Source organism: Entelurus aequoreus, linkage group LG05 (assembly GCF_033978785.1).
Source record: "Entelurus aequoreus isolate RoL-2023_Sb linkage group LG05, RoL_Eaeq_v1.1, whole genome shotgun sequence".
NCBI classification, from domain to species: Eukaryota; Metazoa; Chordata; class Actinopteri; order Syngnathiformes; family Syngnathidae; genus Entelurus; species Entelurus aequoreus.
This window is the reverse complement of record NC_084735.1, coordinates 67720128-67741426: the sequence shown is the minus strand read 5'-3', so window position 1 is coordinate 67741426 and position 21299 is coordinate 67720128. Positions and strand designations below refer to the sequence as shown.

At 39.1% G+C, this 21299-nt stretch overlaps 1 protein-coding gene and 1 long non-coding RNA gene across 5 annotated transcripts in view; one reads left to right on the top strand and one right to left on the bottom strand.

Annotated features, from left to right (window-relative positions):
* Positions 1-21299, top strand: part of LOC133650935 (gamma-aminobutyric acid receptor subunit beta-2-like) — a 108922-nt gene that overhangs the window by 41088 nt on the left and 46535 nt on the right. For all 3 annotated transcript variants that reach the window (XM_062048721.1, XM_062048723.1, XM_062048720.1), the window contains one exon: positions 10718-10938. In XM_062048721.1, coding sequence (XP_061904705.1) covers positions 10718-10938 — 221 coding nt within the window. The remainder of the gene's footprint in view (positions 1-10717; positions 10939-21299) is intronic.
* LOC133650936 (uncharacterized) overlaps positions 1-21299 on the bottom strand; it is a 116876-nt gene that overhangs the window by 51516 nt on the left and 44061 nt on the right. The gene's annotated exons all lie outside the window — the stretch shown is intronic.

Below are 21299 nucleotides of genomic sequence, written 5' to 3'. Positions count from 1 at the left end.
ACGCTAGGCGATGTGTTACTACGCTAGAAAAGAGTTCCTCTGTTTTCCGTCTTACAATAACAATGTCGCCACAGCTTGGTTATTATACAGGTTATGGAACGTAACTTAAGCTTTGTTGGCGTTTTTTGGAGGCATTTTCAGAGTGACTTAGAGACTAAATGGATTGTTCCCCTAAGCTGCAGTGCCAGCATACTAGAACGAGCCGATTATTACAAATGAAAATGCAAAAGGAACCCCCAAAAAACATGTGTCTTCTTGTCTCTTTTATTTGATAGGCAGCTCAGTGGCCTTGTGGTTAGAGTGTCCGCCCTGAGACTGGGAAGTCGTGAGTTCAAACCCCGGCCAAGTCATACCAAAGACTACACAAAATGGGACCCATTGCCTCCCTGCTTGGCACTCAGCATCAAGGGTTGGAATTGGGGCTTAAATCACCAAATGATTCCCGAGTGCGGCGCACGCTGCTGCTCACTGCTCCCCTCACCTCCCAGGGGGTGGAACATGGGGATGGGTCAAATGCAGAGGACACATTTCACCACACCCAGTGTGTGTGTGACAATTGTTGGGACTTTAACTTTAACTTAAAAATCCCTCAAAAAGTGCAGTTCCCCTTTAAAGGCAAAGACTACTCCCTGACGAGGCAACACACTATAGTCTATATCAGGGGTCACCAACCTTTTTGAAACCAAGAGCTATTTCTTGGGTACTGATTAATGCGAAGGGCTACCAGTTTGATACACACTTAAATAAATTGCCAGAAATAGCCAATTTGCTCAATTTACCTTTAACTCTATGTTATTATTAATAATTAATTATATTTACACTTAATTGAATGGTTTAAAAGAGGAGAAAACACAAAAAAATGACAATTACATTTTGAAACATAGTCTATCTTCAATTTCGACTCTTTAAAATTCAAAATTCAACCGAAAAAAAGAAGAGAAAAACTAGCTAATTCGAATCTTTTTGAAAAAATTTAAAAAAATAATTTATGGAACATCATTAGTAATTTTTCCTGTTTAAGATTAATTTTAGAATTTTGATGACATGTTTTAAATAGGTTAAAATCCAATCTGCACTTTGTTAGAATATATAACAAATTGGACCAAGCTATATTTCTAACAAAGACAAATCATTATTTCTTCTAGATTTTCCAGAACAAAATTTTTTCAAAGAAATTCAAAAGGCTTTGAAATAAGATTTACATTTGATTCTACAGATTTTCTAGATTTGCCAGAATAATTTTTTTTGAATTTTAATCATAATAAGTTTGAAGAACTATTTCACAAATATTCTTCGTCGAAAAAACAGAAGCTAAAATGAAGAATTAAATTAAAATGTATTTATTATTCTTTACAATAAAAAATAAATTTACTTGAACATTGATTTAAATTGTCAGGAAAGAAGAGGAATGAATTTAAAAGGTAAAAAGGTATATGTGTTTAAAAATCCTAAAATCATTTTTAAGGTTGTATTTTTTCTCTAAAATTGTCTTTCTGAAAGTTATAAGAAGCAAAGTAAAAAAATAATGAATTAATTTAAACAAGTGAAGACCAAGTCTTTAAAATATTTTCTTGGATTTTCAAATTCTATTTGAGTTTTGTCTCTCTTAGAATTAAAAATGTCGAGCAAAGCGAGACCAGCATGCTAGTAAATAAATACAATTTAAAAAAATAGAGGCAGCTCACTGGTAAGTGCTGCTATTTGAGCTATTTTTAGAACAGGCCAGTGGGCTACTCATCTGGTCCTTACGGGCTACCTGGTGCCCGCGGGCACCACGTTGGTGACCCCTGGTCTATATACTACTGAAGTGAAGTTAATTATATTTACATAGCACTTTTCTCTATTGATTCAAAGCACTTTACATTGTGAAACCCAATATCTAAGTTACATGTTTAAACCAGTCTGGTAAAAAAAAAATAAAAAAAAAAAAAAAAAATTAAAAAATTTAAAAAATTAAAAATACAATTATATACAGTATATAAAAACAGTGTGGTTGGCACTGGGAGCAGGTTGGAAAAGTGTCTTGCCCAAGGACACGATGGCAGAAGCGGGGATTGAACATGGAACCCTCAAGTTGCTGGCACAGCCTCTCTACCAACCCACTACTACCATGCAAACTCTACTATAATACTTGCAAATGAGACTCAGAAATGTGGTAAGAAAACTACATATAACAACTGGACAGCACAGTACAGTATAGACATCTGTTAAGGAGACTCACATGTACAATAATCAGTAGTGTATGTTATCCATTTTAAAGATTACTTGCATATCTAAATGTGAGTTTGATGCTCTGTTTTGGACGGCAGAGATTTCAAGATTTAAGATTGTTTAATGCCTTGCCTTCACCCACACGTGCTGCACTCCAGTGTACCAGTGCGCGTTGTTATATAACTGTCGACTGGAAAGGGAAGTGTTGCGAAAGCATCACGTGCAGTCGATAAGTTGGTGCAAGTGGGAGCCAAAAAGGAGAGAACGAGAGAAGACCTATTTTCTCCCAAGTCATATCAGATGTGACCACATGCAAACATAACATTTATTTTGAAAAATGTATTTTTTTTCATGACTGTGCCAAAAGTAAGAATTCTGAGGCAAAGGATTGATTTCATAATATAATGTGGCAATTAAGTCCAATTGGATGTGTGGACATTTTTTTTTACTGCTATCTAAACACCTCCAGGCAACATCCAAATCCCAAAGGTGCTGCGGAATATCACATTCATATCTTCCAGGCATGTTAAAAAATGCATGTTCAAGTCCCTTTGCCAGGATGTGGGTAGGTCAGTCATGACAAAACAAAACAAAAAAAAAAGTTCCTTGAAAAAGCAAGTTTATGTAAGACTTGTTGTAGTCATATCGGAAGTTTCTCCTGAATGATTGTGGGGGCTGATGGTGTCCTAGATTCATCATGAGAGAATTTCACAGGAGATGAAAAAGGAGTTCCTCTGTTTGTTTATGAACTATTAAAAAGTTTCGGCTTTGTATGTTTTCATGCGCGTCGGAAGTTTACAGAAAATATATCATCTCTCTCAGTACAACTCAACAATTGAAAGAGACATGAAAGCAGTCCAGTGACAAGTGAGGAACAATTGACTCCCAAGGTAGAAAAGATGAGAGGATTGCAAGTGTATTGACATGCTGTTTGTGTCAACTTGGTGAATTTGAGCATCGACATTACAACATTTCGGTAATGGTTTATTTGTTTTGGACATGGTTAACATGTTACATGTCACGTTTACACTTGCACAATCCAACATTAAGGAGTAGGAAAAGGAGTTGGAGTTGGAAAAAAGCAGAGCTCATTTTCTTCCGACAAAGGGACCCAACACTGCATTTTGCAAACCCAACAAAGTTATTATTTAAAACAACCTTTACTTTTGTTGAGTTGAGTTTATTTCGAACATGCATGCATACAACATGATGAAGTGAAGTGAATTATATTTATATAGCGCTTTTCTCTAGTGACTCAAAGCGCTTTACATAGTGAAAACCCAATATCTAAGTTACATTTAAACCAGTGTGGGTGGCACTGGGAGCAGGTGGGTAAAGTGTCTTGCCCAAGGACACAACGGCAGTGACTAGGATGGCGGAAGCGGGGATCGAACCTGCAACCCTCAGGTTGATGGCACGGCCACTCTACCAACCGAGCTATACCGCCCGCCGATACATCACAATTTCCAGTTTCTCTATTCAACATGTTCGAAAACGAATAGGAAGAAGCAGAGCTTATTTAATCCTGCACCTTTTCCTTTAAATAGCAGTTGCTAAAACTTTTGTTCACTTCCTGTTTTCAATTTATTCACAATATACTCCATAAGTAATAACAATAAAAATAAATTAATACATAAATAATAATTGGTGAAGTAAGTTATATTTCATATGGTGAGATGAGTAGGATTATTTTGAAAATGAATGGATGGATGAGATACATTCAGAATGTTTATCATGGTTCTTCTTCTTTGTACTTTGTAAACACTTTAAAGGCCTACTGAAATGATTTTTATTTATTTAAACGGGGATAGCAGATCCATTCTATGTGTCGTACTTGATCATTTCGTGATATTGCCATATTTTTGCTGAAAGGATTTAGTAGAGAACATTGACGATAAAGTATGCAACTTTTGGTCGCTGATAAAAAGAGCCTTGCCTGTACCGGAAGTAGCGTGACGTCGCAGGTTGAAAGGCTCCTCACATTTCCCCATTGTTTACACCAGCAGCGAGAGCGATTCGGACTGAGAAAGCAACGATTACCCCAGTAATTTGAGCGAGGATGAAAGATTTTTGGATGAGGAACGTGAGAGTGAAGGACTAGAGTGCAGTGCAGGACGTATCTTTTTTCGCTCTGACCGTAACTTAGGTACAAGCTGGCTCATTGGATTCGACACTTTCTCCTTTTTCTATTGTGGGTCACAGATTTGTATTTTAAACCACCTCGAATACTATATCCTCTTGAAAATGAGAGTCGAGAACGCGAAATGGACATTCACAGTGACTTTTATCTCCACGACAATACATCGGCGAAGCACTTTAGCTACAGAGCTAACGTGATAGCATCGGGCTTAAGTGCAGATAGAAACAAAATAAATAAACCCCTGACTGGAAGGATAGACAGAAAATCAACAATACTATTAAACCATGGACCTGTAACTACACGGTTAATACTTTCCAGCCTGGCGAAGCTTAACAATGCTGTTGCTAACGACGCCATTGAAGCTAACTTAGCTACGGGACCTCGTTAGAGCTATGATAAAAACATTAGCTATCCAGCCCTCATCTGCTCATCAACACCCGTGCTCACCTGCGTTCCAGCGATCGACGGAGCGACGAAGGACTTCACCCGATCATCTATATCAGGGGTCGGCAACCTTTACCACTCAAAGAGCCATTTTGGCAAGTTTCACAAATTAAAGAAAGTGATGGGAGCCACAAAAAAAATTTACAATTTAAAAAGAAAAACACTGCATACAGAGCTTAATGCTTTGTGCTATATTAACCAGGGGTCTCCGACACACGCACCGGCACGCACTTTACTGTGGACATTTGATGTTAGTGCAGCCCGCGAGTTTTGAATGAATGGCGCTTGATAGCGTCATACTTGCCAATCCTCTCATTTTTCCCCCGGGAGACTCCCGAATATCAGAGCGTGATGACACCGCCCTCTACAGTCTGCCCTAACAGTGTACCTGCTTGACCACACGTAAGTGACAGCAAGGCGTGCTACCTCAGCAACCACACATCTTACACTGACGGTGCCAATACCCAGAATCCCATGCAGCACTAACTCTTCCGTACTAGTTCAGCAACCACACATCTTACACTGACGGTACCAATACACATCTGACACTGACGGTACCAATACACATCTTACACTGACGGTACCAATACCCAGAATCCCATGCAGCACTAACTCTTCCGCTCAACCAACGCAAGGAGAGGGGGGGGGGTTGATGTGTGGGGGGGTTGTGGTAGCGGGGTGTATAATCTAGACCGGAAGAGTTAGGACTGCATGGGATTCTGGGTAATGGTTGTGTTGTGTTTATGTTGTGTTACAGTGCAGATGTTCTCCAGAAATGTGTTTTTCATTCTTTTTTGGTGTGGGTTCACAGTGTGGCGCATATTTGTAACGTAACAATGTTAAAGTTGTTTGATACGGCTACCGTCAGTGTAAGCTGTGTGGCTGATGAGTAAGTATGCTTTGCTGTCTCCTGTTTGTGCGATTAATAACAACATGCAACATGCGGCTGGACTGGCACGCTGTATGTAAATGCTATAGAGGACAATTACTGCAGTGCAATCAGGGCACGCCCTTTATCTAGTATTTATAGTCTAAATAGGATTATTTCTTCCCTGGGAGTTATTTATGAGAGACACTGAGATCCATAAGTCTCCTGGGAAAATCGGGGGGTCGGCAAGTATGTAGCTGAGCCGCATCAGAGTGGTCAAAGAGCCGCATGCGGCTCCGGAGCCGCGGGTTGCCGACCCCTGATCTATATGGTCGGCGGCTAGCGTCGGATAGCGCGTCTGCTATCCAAGTCAAAGTCCTCCTGGTTGTGTTGCTGCAGCCAGCCGCTAATACACCGATCCCACCTACAGCTTTCTTCTTTGCAGTCTTCATTGTTCATTAAACAAATTGCAACAGATTCACCAACACAGATGTCCAGAATACTGTGGAATTTTGCGATGAAAACAGAGCTTTTTGTATTGGATACAATGGTGTCCGAATACTTCCGTTTCAACGATTGATTTCACGCGCATACGTCATCATACATAGACGTTTTCAACCGGAAGTTTCGCGGGAAATTTAAAATTGCACTTTATAAGTTAACCCGGCCGTATTGGCATGTGTTGCAATGTTAAGATTTCATCATTGATATATAAACTATCAGACTGCATGGTCGGTAGTGGTGGGTTTCAGTAGGCCTTTAAGTTTGAAGAGTTTCTTGAAGTGGATCATATTAGTACATTGTTTGATTTATTTGCTTAATCCATTCCATAATTTAATTCCACATACTGATATACTGAAGGTCTTAAGTGTTGTACGTGTGTACAAATGTTACTTTGGTGCTCCACTCAGCACTTGTATCTGGTTTCTGCTACGAACATTCTTAAAAAATACATTCATCATGCCTTAATCCCAAATCAATGTTGTAACGACTGAGGCCATGCAACCTTTGGGAACACATTTCATTCCTTGAAACTCTTACAAATATGATACATTTTGACAAATTGTGACTATTTCATAGCGCCTGGCTACGTTTTATGTATTGCCGAGGGATGTCTCTCATCTCAGAACATGACAGCTTACCACATGAAGCTAACAGACAACATGTAGCACTTACATCACGGATACATGGATTTGTCATGTTTGTCTCTACCTAGAAGACATGTACAGCGTATAAGTTGACGTATCCTCCAAGATACATGAGTGGGTCTGCAAAATGTAAGAACATGTAATACAAGGAACATTCATCTCGTGTTTTTTTTATTTATTTCACTTGTACAGTTTTTACTCAACCTCTCAGTGTGTTGAGAAAGAAAAGGGTGTGAATTACTAGTTAAGACTGGACATTTTGTCAGTATTTTGTTATGTACCAGACAGCCGTGACTTAGAGCCATGAACGCTATCCGTTCAACATGTTTGTATCAATTTGTATTCGTAAAATATAAACAAACCTGCTCAGTGGCCTTGTGGTTAGAGGGTCCACCCTGAGACCGGAAGGTCGTGAGTTCAAACCTTAGACTTAGACTTCCTTTTATTGTCATTCAAATTGGAACTTTACAGTACAGATAAGAACACAATTTTGTTGCATTAGCTCGTTGTAGTGCAAGATAAAAGAGCAATAACGTGCAGATATAAATAAATAGATTACTGTACAGATAAATATATTGCACTTTTTCATATGCATCCACGTTTATGGATGTATGTTATATTGTCTTTATATTCCAGCGAGTTAATCCGTTTTGTGGGTGAGCGAATTGAGGGAATTATTTTGATGCGTTCAAGAGTCTGATGGTCTGAGGGAAGAAGCTGTTTCAGAACCTGGAGGTTCAGCTACGGAGGTTGCGGAACCTCTTTCTAGAGTCCAGCAGTGAAAACCGTCCTTGGTGGGGGTGGGAGGAGTGTCTACAGATTTTCTGAGCCCTGGTCAGGCAGCGGCTTTTTGCGATTTCCTGGATAGGAGGCAGTTCCGCCGTCCTCACCACTCTCTGCAGAGACTTTCAGTCTAAAAACCCTGGCCGAGTCATACCAAAGACTATAAAAATGGGACCCATTGCCTCCCTGCTTGACACTCAGCATCAAGGGTTGGGATTGGGGGTTAAATCACCAAAATGATTCCCGAGCGCAGCCACCGCTACTGCTCACTGCTCCCCTCACCTCCTAGGGGGTGGACATGGGGATGGGTCAAATGCAGAAGATGATTCCACCACATCTAGTGTGTGTGTGACCTATCGTTGAGACTTTAACTTTAACTTTATACAAACATTTTTGTATAAGTTTCTAATGGATAAGCGATTGGCAACACTGAATTGGCCCTCGTGTGTGAATGTGATTGTAAATGATCTGTGTTGGTCCGAGTGTGAATGTTGTCTGTCTATCTGTGTTGGCCCTCTGATGAGGTGGTGACTTGGCCTTCTGCCCGAGTGCAGCTCGGATAGGCTCTAGCCCCTCCGCTAACCCGAGAGGGACAAGCGGAAGAAAATGGATAGATGGATGGTAACATACGTTTGCCGGTAAATGTGTTTGGTCTGTATTTGGTAGTTTAAAAAAAATAATTTTGACACAATGACATTCACTAGCTTCAACTTCTTTTTACACTTACGATTGTTATTTAAAAAAAAACAAGTCATAGCATCCCGGAGTGGGTGTTTGATTTGTGTCCACTGCATCAGTTGTAGTCATACATATTATGTTAGATCCACTATGGACTGGACTCTCACACTATTATGTTAGATCCACTATGGACTGGACTCTCACACTATTATGTTAGATCCACTATGGACTGGACTCTAACACTATTATGTTAGATCCACTATGGACTGGACTCTCACACTATTATGTTAGATCCACTATGGACTGGACTCTCACAATATTATGTTAGATCCACTATGGACTGGACTCTCACAATATTATGTTAGATCCACTATGGACTGGACTCTCACAATATTATTTTAGATCCACTATGGACTGGACTCTCACACTATTATGTTAGATCCACTTTGGACTGGACTCTCACACTATTATGTTAGATCCGCTATGGATTGGACTCTCACAATATTATGTTAGATCCACTATGGACTGGACTCTCACACTATTATGTTAGATGCACTATGGACTGGACTCTCACACTGTTATGTTAGATCCACTATGGACTGGACTATCACACTATTGTGTTAGATCCACTATGGACTGGACTCTCACACTATTATGTTAGATCCACTATGGACTGGACTCTCACAATATTATGTTAGATCCACTATGGACTGGACTCTCACACTATTATGTTAGATCCACTATGGACTGGACTCTCACAATAGTATGTTAGATCCACTGTGGACTGGACTCTCACAATATTATGTTAGATCCACTATGGACTGGACTCTCACACTATTATGTTAGATCCACTATGGACTAGACTCTCACACTATTATGTTAGATCCACTATGGACTGGACTCTCACAATATTATGTTAGATCCACTATGGACTGGACTCTCACACTATTAGGTTAGATCCACTATGGACTGGACTCTCACAATATTATTTTAGATCCACTATGGACTGGACTCTCACAATATTATGTTAGATCCACTATGGACTGGACTCTCACAATATTAGGTTAGATCCACTATGGACTGGACTCTCACAATATTATTTTAGATCCACTATGGACTGGACTCTCACAATATTATGTTAGATCCACTATGGACTGGACTCTCACAATATTTTGTTAGATCCACTATGGACTGGACTCCACAATATTATGCTAGATCCACTCGACGTCCATTTCTCCCTCCAAGGTTTCTCATTGTCATCCCTTTGGGTTGAGTTTTTTCTTGCCCTGATGTGGGATCTGAGCCGAGGATGTCGCTGTGGCTTGTGCAGCCCTTTAAGACACTCGTGATTTAGGGCTATATAAGTAAACATTGATTGATTGATTGATTGAACTAGAATGCAAACTGTTTGACTTTGGATTTTATTTGGAATTTAAAATGAAGCCAAAGAAAACTCTCTCTGAAACATGCAAGGGAAGCTCAGATGGCACTATCGTTCATCGGGTTATGGACTTGTATTCAATTATTGGTGTCTGGAAAGCATGTTGCTCCAGTTCGGAGGTTCTGCTGTCTAACATACAGTAGTGCTGTGTGATATTACAACATGTATCGTCAGGGCTGCCTTAATGCACGATCGTACCTGGGTTGAACCCAGGGGGGCCCCTCGATTTTGATGGCGAAATACAATGACTGTTGTTGATAGCTGTCAATCACAGGCAGCTCTGCTTCGTGTGGCGATTGTGTATGCTTCCTCTCGTCCCCCTTGTTTTTTTCCCCGACTGCTCAGAATGGGGCGCGAACCCAGATTGCCGGTGTGAGAGACGAGTGTGCTGATTACTGGGCTAAAAACGCAGGCAATCACCCAAATTGCCACCACTATTTTTGAAGATGACTGGCCTCTGTTACACTCAAAGGAGATGTGCTATTGAACACAGGATGAATAATTTGCATTGTTGCTGTTCTTTTGAGTAGAATTGTGATTTTTTTTTTTTCTAACTGTGTTTCCTGGGGGCGGGGCCCAGAACCCACTGTGTATCGTAGAACGACATAAAAATACCTATTGTACAATATAACTCTCTATTATATATCCAGTACAATATACTGTATTGAAGCACACTTCATGGTGTCTTCTTCACATCGCTCTGAAAGGAGAAGGCATATCCCTCAGCTTTGTACTGACAGCTCCTCTGCTTTGTACTTGTGCTGTTCCACTTGCATTTAAAGTGGGCTTCATCTAATATTGAAGCGCTGTGTGGTTCTAAAATGAGAGCTGGCCATGTAAAAGTATCACAGAGCAGCAGTGTAAAATGCTCGCTTTTAAGAGTAACCCTGTCTTTTTTTAATTTTTATATGTCCCCCCTATCCATCCTTCTCTCGTACTTTCCTTTGACTTTCTACCCTTTCGTTTTTCTTCCACTCCCTGCTTTGTCACTCCCATTCTAACAGGACTACACACTGACGATGTACTTCCAGCAGGCCTGGCGAGATAAGCGCTTGTCCTATTCGGAGATCCCCCTCAACCTGACCTTAGATAACCGCGTGGCCGACCAGCTCTGGGTGCCTGACACCTACTTCCTCAACGACAAGAAGTCGTTCGTCCACGGTGTCACTGTGAAAAACAGGATGATCCGACTGCACCCGGATGGCACCGTGCTCTACGGTTTGAGGTGAGCTTTCGTTCATGCCCACACCACAACTTTTGTCAGTTTTATTTTTCAGAACATTGACTCGACACTTTCTCTCGGCCCAGTAATTAACTCATTAGTGCCAGATGAGGTTATTGACGCGAAGTGTAATCCTGCCTCAAAGCTAATAAGAATACCAATAATAGAAGACTGATGAAGTGATCTGATCATGGCCCTTCATCAAGGACACATAACCGACACATGCTTGTTTAGTGCTTTTCGCTTTGGTTAAGTTTTTGCATAATTTATACTAGGACTAAAAATGTCTGGAAAAGCCTGAAAACTAAAAAAAAAGTCAAGCCTGAACTGAAATTAATTTAATTCAGCAAACCTTTAGTTATACAGCGTACTTCCACCCTGTTATCAATTTCCTACTGACATCAGGGCATTTAATTAGTCTGTTATTTTTACATTTAAATTATTGATAGATCCAATAACATAAAAGAAAATACCTATGATGAATCAAAATAAAAAAAATAAAAAAAACATTCCAATGAGGCAAGATTTGCTGTAGTGTGCTGCAGGTGGGTTAGGGTGAGCAGATGAAGCGCTCCCTTTCTCCTAAGTCAGTGGATCTTAACCATGTTGGAGGTACCGAACCCCACCAGTTTCATATGCGCATTCACCGAACTCTTCTTTAGTGAACAATATTTTTTTAAATGTCAAATTCAAGACAAAGTTATATGTTTTTTTACTGGTGCACAAAATGAACCGTGCATGAACATCACCTTGTTCAAAGAACAAAACCAACACAGTGCATAAACTCACAACAAATTACACACCTGCAAATCAGATGGAAAATTAGAGGGAACATTGCTTGGAGGTATCCATAATACGCCGATAGGGAGAAGTTTTTATTTACACGATGAGTCGGGTGTGTCTTGACCTCCGCGGCAGAGGCTCCGCCGAACCCCTAGGGTTCGGTCGAACCCAGGTTAAGAACCACTGTCCTAAGTGTTGTAAATGGCCAGTCGTAAACTTCCCCTGAGATTACTGTAAACAAACACAATGTCGATAGTGTGGGGCTTCGAGACTGTTTCAGAAGAAGACATTTTGTGTGCTATTTGCACCAAATGATATGAAAAATCTCGGCGAGAAGGGAAAAAAACATTGCACTTCTACACTTCAAACCTTGTCAACCGCCTAAAAGGCCAGCAGACATTGCAACAACAGTGTTGTAAAATCCTACGAAAAAGCCAGTGCTGCAAAAAAAGCTGTCCCAAAGAAACTACACAAACAAACGACAGTTAAATTTAAATCTAAAAAATAGTAGATAGTGATTCTAGGGGTGTGAATCTCTGGGCACTTAACAATCCGATCCGTTTCCAATTTCTTGGGCGATGATTTGATTCCGAATCAATTGTTGATTTGGTATAATAATTATAATACATCAATTACATGCCTTACATATTATAAAACTTTTTCAAAACAGGTTAGAATGGAGATGGCCTGAAAACTAATACAAAAATAGAATAATGAACTTCTTTTTTTTTTTATTATCTATTTTTAAAAAATTAGATTTTAATTTAAAATCGGGATTAATAGGAATCGTAAGTTGTTTGTGGATCTTTTTTTGTGTGTGCACCCTTAATAAATACGTTTACGGTAACAGCTTAAAAAAGGAGTTATTGTGCAACTACTGTGTCACTGGTTTAAAATTAACTGAAATAATGGGTTTCACTATGTAAAGCGCTTTGAGTCGCTAGAGAAAAGTGCTATATAAATATAAATCACTTTACTTCTGCATCCTAAATGGTTACATTTGCTCAATTCAAAATGCTCGAGAAGGAATAGGAAGAAATAGAGCTAATTCAATCTGAACTCTTCTCTATGGCCCAGAAATTACTGATAGTTTGTTCACGTCATGTGTTTAAATGTCACAAATTTGTAATAATAAATAAATTGCTAATGCATTGAGGAAAGAAGAGTAAAAAGAAAGAAAAGCATGTAAAAAAATGTAAACAAGTAAATAAAGAAACAATACAGAAAATTAAAAAAAAGATACATAAATTCAGGTGTAAAAACTGACCGAAAGACACTAAGTCTTAGCTTTTTAATGACAAATGAATTAAATATTACAATACAAAAAAAATAAAATAACCAATTGACTGACTTCCAATCCTCTACAGTCGCCATGATGACGGTGCACTTTGCGCACCGCGCTGATGTCTCATCAGTTCATTTTTCTAAAATAGCCCTCTGACAGTCAAAACGCCATAAAACTGTTATTGAAAACTGTAACATCTTTATGGCTATTATGGTAACGCATTGGCGCTGTTGAGGGAGACTGAGGAATTAGAGAATGTCGAAGAGAGGATTAGATACGTACGTCTGCTGTTTGTCTCCATTACTCGCCCACCGGCCTGCCACATTTATTGGTAGGACTCTGCAAGGACATTTCATTTTTTAACACCTATAGTGTATGCATTGGTCAAATCAATCAGTGTGTAATTCTATGCAAATTTCAGAAAAACTTGCAAAAGAAAGATGAAGAGTTGAAGCTTAAGTGCATGAAAATTTCCAAGCAGCCATAAGTCCCCCGATTGTAACGCTATGTCTCTATTTATGTGCACCAACCAGGGCCAATTTGACATCGAAAGTGTCATTTGTTTGCCGGTGTGAGCGCTCCCTGCTGCGCTGAAGCATTGTCTACTTCACTCCCCTCGCCTAAGCACATTTTGAAGATTAAAACATCGGACAAATTCATGTTCGAGCATTTGCACAGACATACAAATTAGAAGTACTGCATCATGAGAGAGATCATTCGAATCACTACTCAGTATCAAGCAGAGGTGGGACCAAGTTATTGTTTTGTAAGTCACAAGTAAGTCTCAAGTCTTTGCCCTCAAGTCTCGAGTCAAGTCCAGAGTCAAGACAGGCAAGTCCCAAGTCAAGTCCAAAGTCAAGACTGGAAAGTCTCAAGTCAAGTCCCAAGTCCTGCATTTTGAGTTTTGAGTCATTTCAAGTCCTTTTAACCACAGACTAATATATTTACACTGATTGTGTATGCTTTTAAAAAACTGTATTTATTTATTAAAACAAGTGCATTTTAAGTTCCAGGAAAAAAAATGGTGCTGACATAGCACTTCATAATAGCACTATATTAACCAGTCATTTTAAATATTTAACTCATTCCTTTACAGAATAAACACATTTGAAAAAACAAGTGCAACTGTACTTATTTGCACAAAAGTGTTAACATTGTATTTCCATGGCATATTGCATTGTAACTAGTTCCACAGCAGTTTTTATCCTGTTCTTACCTTATCTCATTGATCTCATCTCATATGGTATGTGTGTTTATGTGTGCGTACACATGAAAAACATAACAAATACATGAACACAACAATAAACAGAGTTATACTTTTTAGATGTCAGGGCCCTATGCAATATGTACACATATTCTTAATATAGTATACATTTTAACTGACCTTTATTTGACTAGGTTTGTCTTTTTGTAGGTGGCTAAAATACGCGGTGCTGCTGACCGCCGTCTAACGTTACGTTACTGTGTGTGATACATTGACTAACGTAACGTTATGTATAGGTACCTCATGCAACCCTGCTTAAAAAAAAACATTAACAATAAGTATGAATAAGGTAGTGAACTGCAGTGGATGCAACAGATTGCTGTGTTTGCAATGACGTTATAACCATAGACATCTTATTAGTAGACGCAGCATTGACTGCTGTGACGCGATCAATTTGGCCGCCATCTTGAAGTGGTAATGAGAAGCCGGCGAGCAGCCTAAACTGACAGTTGACAGGTAGAAAACAAAGATGCCGGGCTGCTGTTCAGTGTTTTCCTGCTCAAATGAGCGGACTGTTGAAAATAAGAATCGGGGGATTACTTTTCACAAGTAAGATTTAACATTAACGTACTATTGGTTGTATTTTGTGAAAATAATATTACCACAGAGTTGAGAAGGAGCAACAATCTTCAATATTTGTATGTGAAAATCACAAAAAAATCTTCTGGGGGAGGAAGACGGCCCTACAGGGGTTTGGTATACAAACTTTCAGCCCCACCTAAAAAAAATTCACCAGCCACCACTGATTATGATGCATTCTCATTTTAGGCAAAATATAAGACAATACTTTCTTAACAGTATAATTGTAACCAGGAATAAGTCTTCAAGTAACAATATTCAAATACTAACATTGTTGGGTAAGACATAATTTGCTTTTATTCTGAATCCAGTGAAACAGATTGGTGGTTTTAGCTGATATAAAGACTTTCAGGTGTTTATATATGTTTATGTTGAAGTATTTGGCAGACGCTTTTATCCAAAGCGACATACATCTACAATCCATATAAAACAATCACTGTAAACATGATCATTTAAGGGAAGAATGTAATACAAAATATCAATACAAAGTGTCAAAACAGAATAAACTCTCTGCTGCTGCAGCAACAGAGATACAGTCTTTAAGATATATAGATATATAATGTATTCATACATTGTTTATGTAGGATATACGCATGTATATATAACCTAATCATATAGTTTTTTAAATTTAAAAATAGCTGACCATTTTTTTCCCCCTTCTCTGGGATTATATTCTCAGTTTTGATCTCGGACATCTGGTCACTTATAGCATATGAGAATATTCTATTACTGTTAAGCAAACTATTTATAATAAAACATGCCAAAACATGTGTCCTTTTTCATAACTACACGTATGACAAAAAAGCGGGTGAAAATCAGTGGTATCCAGTGAGGTAAGATGAATTAAATGCGCTGACAGTTCATTGCTCCTGCCAAATGAATTGCACTGAGTGGAGCGGATCACCACTCCAAGATGGCGGCCCAGCGTCTCGTCTGCGCCAGTAGGCAGTAGCGCTCGATGCTGCGTCTACTTATAAGATGTCTATGGTTATAACGTTAGCAGTGAGTTTACAGCCTCACTGATTTAACTACACAGCAAATAAAAGTTACGTTACTTAGCCAATAAACGTTAGTTTACAATCAAAACTTACCCTTCTTTGTGCATCTTCTAATGTCGAACGAAGTTGGAAGTTGTTGCGTCTCTGTCTGTAATATTCGAACCGCATGCTTTGCATACTGGAATTCGTTTTTAGTTGACAACTCGTAGTTTTAATACCCAAACGAAACTATTTTAGGCTTCATTTTTCATCACTGGCGCGTTGTTTGGCATTTCTTCTTCATTGGTTGTCCTGCAATCTGATTGGATGAATGTTGAGGGACGAAAATAACGTAGATGTAATTTGGTTGGCTGTTGTACTGACAGGAACAACACGCTGCCAGACACGTACAAAATGAAAGATACGGAGCGCTTCTGAATAACTTTTTAATCTTTGGATTTTGGGGAAAGTAGCAAGTCATGTCAAGTCAAAAGGCTCAAGTCCAAGTGAAGTCACAAGTCATTGATGTTAAAGTCTAAGTCGAGTTGCAAGTGTTTTTACATTTTGTTAAGTCGAGTCTAAAGTCATCAAATTCATGACTCGAGTCTGACTCGAGTCCAAGTCATGTGACTCGAGTCCACACCTCTGGTATCAAGTATCAAATACCCAAAGACAGAAAATCCAGAGCAGGGGTCCTCAAGTACAAATCTTGAAGGTCCACAAATGTTATTTTGAAACAGGCTGGGTCTGTTTATTATCGGTCAAACTTATATAGTAGCAGGAGGCTGGGGCGCCGAAAAGGGGGGGTAAAGGAGACGGATTCTAGGGGCCCATGATGGAGGGGGGCCCATAGAGGCCCCTAATGATGATGAAATTATAATACAGGGGGCTCTGTAAAGATTCTTTTCATGGGGCCCAAAATCCCTAGCGGCGCCCCTGGCAGGAGGTAGGTAGTAGTTTAACATTTTCTTAAAATTAACAAAAATAAAATAAATATCCATAAAAATACATTAAAGATTTTCTTTGAAACAAAAATAAATAAGAACTGAAATAAAATAAATGTTTCAGTACGTCTGGTAGCTGTGGCATCAGAGAGTGGGATTTGATTTATTTTAGCTGTCATTTCCTCCTTTTCTTTGCCTTTTAACATGGCACCCATCACTTCAGTCAAGCATTATTTAATTATTTCTGCACCAGAGAAAGGCTTCTTGTGTTTACCCAAAACCCATGCCACTCTGAGTGAGCACTCTGTTGCTATTTGTTGTTGTGTCATAGATTTAACAAAAATCTTGCTTGATGTTTCATATGACTTTTTCAGCCTCGTGATCTCTTTTTTTCTTAGCTCTGAATCATGAGGAAATGTCTCTTCAAATTTGCGGTGCTCTTTCAGATAGGGACGTTTCAGATTTTCACTTTTCACCAGAGCAACAGTACTGTTGCATATTAGACACATTGGTTTGGTACTCGCAGTAGGTAGGATGAAAACATATTGCTCTGTCCATTCTTCCTTGAAACGTCGGTTTTCCCTGTCCACCTTTCTCCTACCAGCCTGAGTCAACTTGGAGCATGCCATTGTGATTTGATTCACATTCAGTGACTGACGAGTGAACAGTTAGCGAAGTAGCGATACGAGACAACTGTATGCCTGCAGCGAAAGGTTCCATGCATGTGGCATGAGCGCTGTATGACCCAGGTGGTAACAGCCTATCAGCGCGTCGTTGTGATAGAGATGACAACCCATACTCTGATTGGCTGATTCCGCAGCCAATCAGAGTGGCGTTCTCTGAGAGTGAGACACGGAGAAGTGTAAACGAAACATGGAGATATTTGACTAAAAACAACAAAGAACGTTGACTTGCGCTAGCGATAATTCAAAGATAAATACAATTATTATATTTTTTTATAATTATTATAATTATTTAAAAAAATAAACATTTTTTTTACTATAATTCGTGCTGGGTCCGGACGGACACGTCGCTGGGTCCGGACATGGACCGCGGTCCGCCTGTTGAGGATCACTGATCTAGAGAATAGGTGGGGCACTGCCAATGCTGCCCCTAACCTACAGTTACCACTGATCTACTTCCAAGGAACAAGCATTTGTGGGGATGTTCCGATCTAGGATTTGTATGCTGACGATTCCGATTCAGATACTGATCATTAATGAGTGAGATCACCCAATACCAATGTCAATCAATTTCCATTCTAATTTCCCCCTCTGTCTTCCTTTTTCTTCTTCTTTCTATCCCCTCCTGCTATTGTCCGGCTGCGCCAAATAATAATATAAACCCACTAAATAAAATCAAATACAAATAAGGCAACAAGAGAAGTATCCTACACTTCTCTTTTGTAAAGTAAATCTGTACAGCAAATATGGGCATATACATCAACTATATGATTTGTCTGAGAGGTTGGACAGGACACCAACCCACCCCCCCACCCAAAAAAAAAACAATACCAATCACGTTTTAACTTAATTTTTGTAATCATATTTATGGTGAGTGCTATTGATAGTTTAACAATAACAACACAATATTTAAACTGGTTCTTTATTAGGTTTTATTAAATACAATTGTTTGTTCAAAACAAAGTAAATAGTACACAATAACCAAACAAAAGCAAAAAGTAATGTAAATTCCAGACTATAAGCCACTACTTTTTTCCTACATTTTGAACCCTCCGTCTTATAAAACACTAATTCATGTATTTTTCTTTGCTGACGGCCGTAATAGAAATACATTCATATATATACAAAAAAAGCAAAAACACAGAGAGGGTGTTTTACTGTTTGTGCTATGGCGCCATCTTTTGGACGAATTCGCTCACTGCAGGTGATGCAGTGTCCTTCCATTTGGTGCTTTTAACAACAGCAAGTAGCAGAGGTGTTCGGTCTTCTCGCTGTCCATAGCATTTTTATTCGTATGGATTCTTCTTTCATCACTCAAAGCATCATTAGTAAGTTTTACAGTATAACTAAAACTGTTTTTAATTAATAAAAAAAAAAAGTCCCATGTGAAATGTCTGCAGGAGTGTTTTTATGCATATTTGTACGTGCTATCATAATGTCGTTAGCATTAGCTAATATGCTAACACGTTTACGAGTGTCTGTGTCTGCATTCATTTTCACAAAATCCTCTGTAAATTCCCCAAAACGTCAGTGTGGAGTTATTGAGTCTGTATAGCTGATTGGACATCTAGTGGATCCATGACGATGATCTCTGTTTTGTTTGATCAGCCGTTTTACTGCCTTGTTACAAGCACCGTTTGGAAAATAGGGAGACACACAATTAGCTGCTAGCGGCTTGTTAGCCAGGAGACTAACAAGCAATGCAGCATCAGCCAGAGGGGATTGCCGTTTGTGATTGGCACTAAAAGGCATTAATTGGCAATGGCAATCCCATATTTTTTCAAGACAATTGGCCAATCGATCGGAAAACAATAAGACATACCCATGCATCTGAGTGCAAACAAACCTGAAGTATTTTTTTCCCAAATTGCAAACTCAAAACATTCTGACTGATCATTTTGGCCACTAAATGGGGCAAAATGATAAGTATTAAGATAACTGGACAGACAACAAATAAAAGCCAGTCATGTTGAGGAAACGGAACAATAATTAGAACCGCAAAGAAACACAGGTGATGTTTATAAGTTGATTACAAATATTGATGTGATACGTCCAGCAAGACAGAGTGTCAACTAAACCAATCTACTCTCTGCATTGGGGTTAGATTATACTGAAATAGGGTTAGATTATACTGAAATAGACCTCAAACAGGACGCATCATCCCTGCGTCATTTCGTGTCATTCGAGTTAAAGCGCGTGACCTACTGTATCGGCCTCGAAGCCACCAAATCCCAATATGCAAATGAAATACCCAGAATCGCTGGGATTTGCTTGCCTGCGATGAGCCCAAGTTGTGACAAAAGTCGGCACAAAATATTACTTTGGATGAAGGGGGGGATTAGGAGGAAATTGGGGGGAAGAAATCCATCACCCTTGACACTCAATATCAAGTGAGTAGGATGGCCAGAACTGGGTCAGGAGATCAGTAAGTTGCTGTTACAAGACAACACAAGCACTGTACTAGCCCCCTAATACACACTTATGTATCTGCTATGAATTCATTAAATACAGTGAATGATAATTGGACAGTGGTTATGAAACTAAAAAAAAAATATAAGTGTAAAATATTAATAGAGGCCATGTTTAAGCTTGCCAGGACTTTGCATGGTATTGGTACTTCTTCCACCATCAGTTTATTTATGTTTATGTAAATGAGAGGAAATATTATACAGTAAATGACTTTGAGTACCATTAAGACAGAACAGCTTTGCCATTTCTCACCGGATAATAGCTTTATTATGTGACACAACAAACTCCAGTCTTGGCTTCCCATTGCATTAGGTTGCCAAACAACCGGGTTATGATGTGCGTGTGTTGGGTAACTCTTAGAGGGAAATGTTACACTGTAGAATACCATCCTCAGTTGTTTAAGTCATACATTATATAAACACTATATATTGAGGGTGTAACAATTAACATACAAATGGTAACTGTGGTAAAACTCCCGGAGGTCACCGTATTATTACCGTTTTAAATTCAAATTATCCAAAGAACATGTTTGATAACTGGGTTTTGGTCGACTCACGGACTGACTGGCGCCAGCTCAATAACTTATATGCTAACATTAAAACAAGAGGATACCGTCTTACCCCATTAAGAAATCCAATTGTGGTCGCCATGCCTAAATATAACTACAAAGACCTGGTTGTGAAAATAAACTAACGTCGTGTTAAGTCTTACTAAGAAATATTTTGATTGTTGGTCTAATCGAACGTATTTTTGTTCTCGATTTTCATAATATAAATTAAAAGCTAAGCTGTTGTTGTTGTTGTTGTGCAGGAAAGCCAAGTGCTTTATTCGACACGGATGACCACATTATAGCGTCGTCGGTGCTATCCGTTTGCATCAAGAAAATATCCTCAATATCATTGATAAACTAGATGAATACATTTTGTCGTAGCCTGAACGGGAATCTTGATATCGCTAGCAAACATTGCTGAACAACAGGGACATCTATAGCTAAATAATGAGACACAGTATGAACTTCACACCATAAAAACAACTGCAGACAAGAATTGGAAATGAAACTAATATATCTAGCAGGAAATCAACTGCAAACAAACGTATCTTTTTTCTCATTAGCGTCACAATCACAGCAGCGTGGAACTCGTTATGTCAATCAAATACGGTACTTAGCGATGCACGATTAATACCTGGGATTTATATAGCGCTTTTCTAAGTACCCAAAGTCGCTTTACATGTTAAAAACCCATCATTCATTCACACCTGGTGGTGGTAAGCTACTTTCGTAGCCACAGCTGCCCTGGGGTAGACTGACGGATTAAGTCCAACTTTGTGTTTTACAGATTATTGTTTAATTTGTGGACCCCTCCAGATGTAAAGACATGA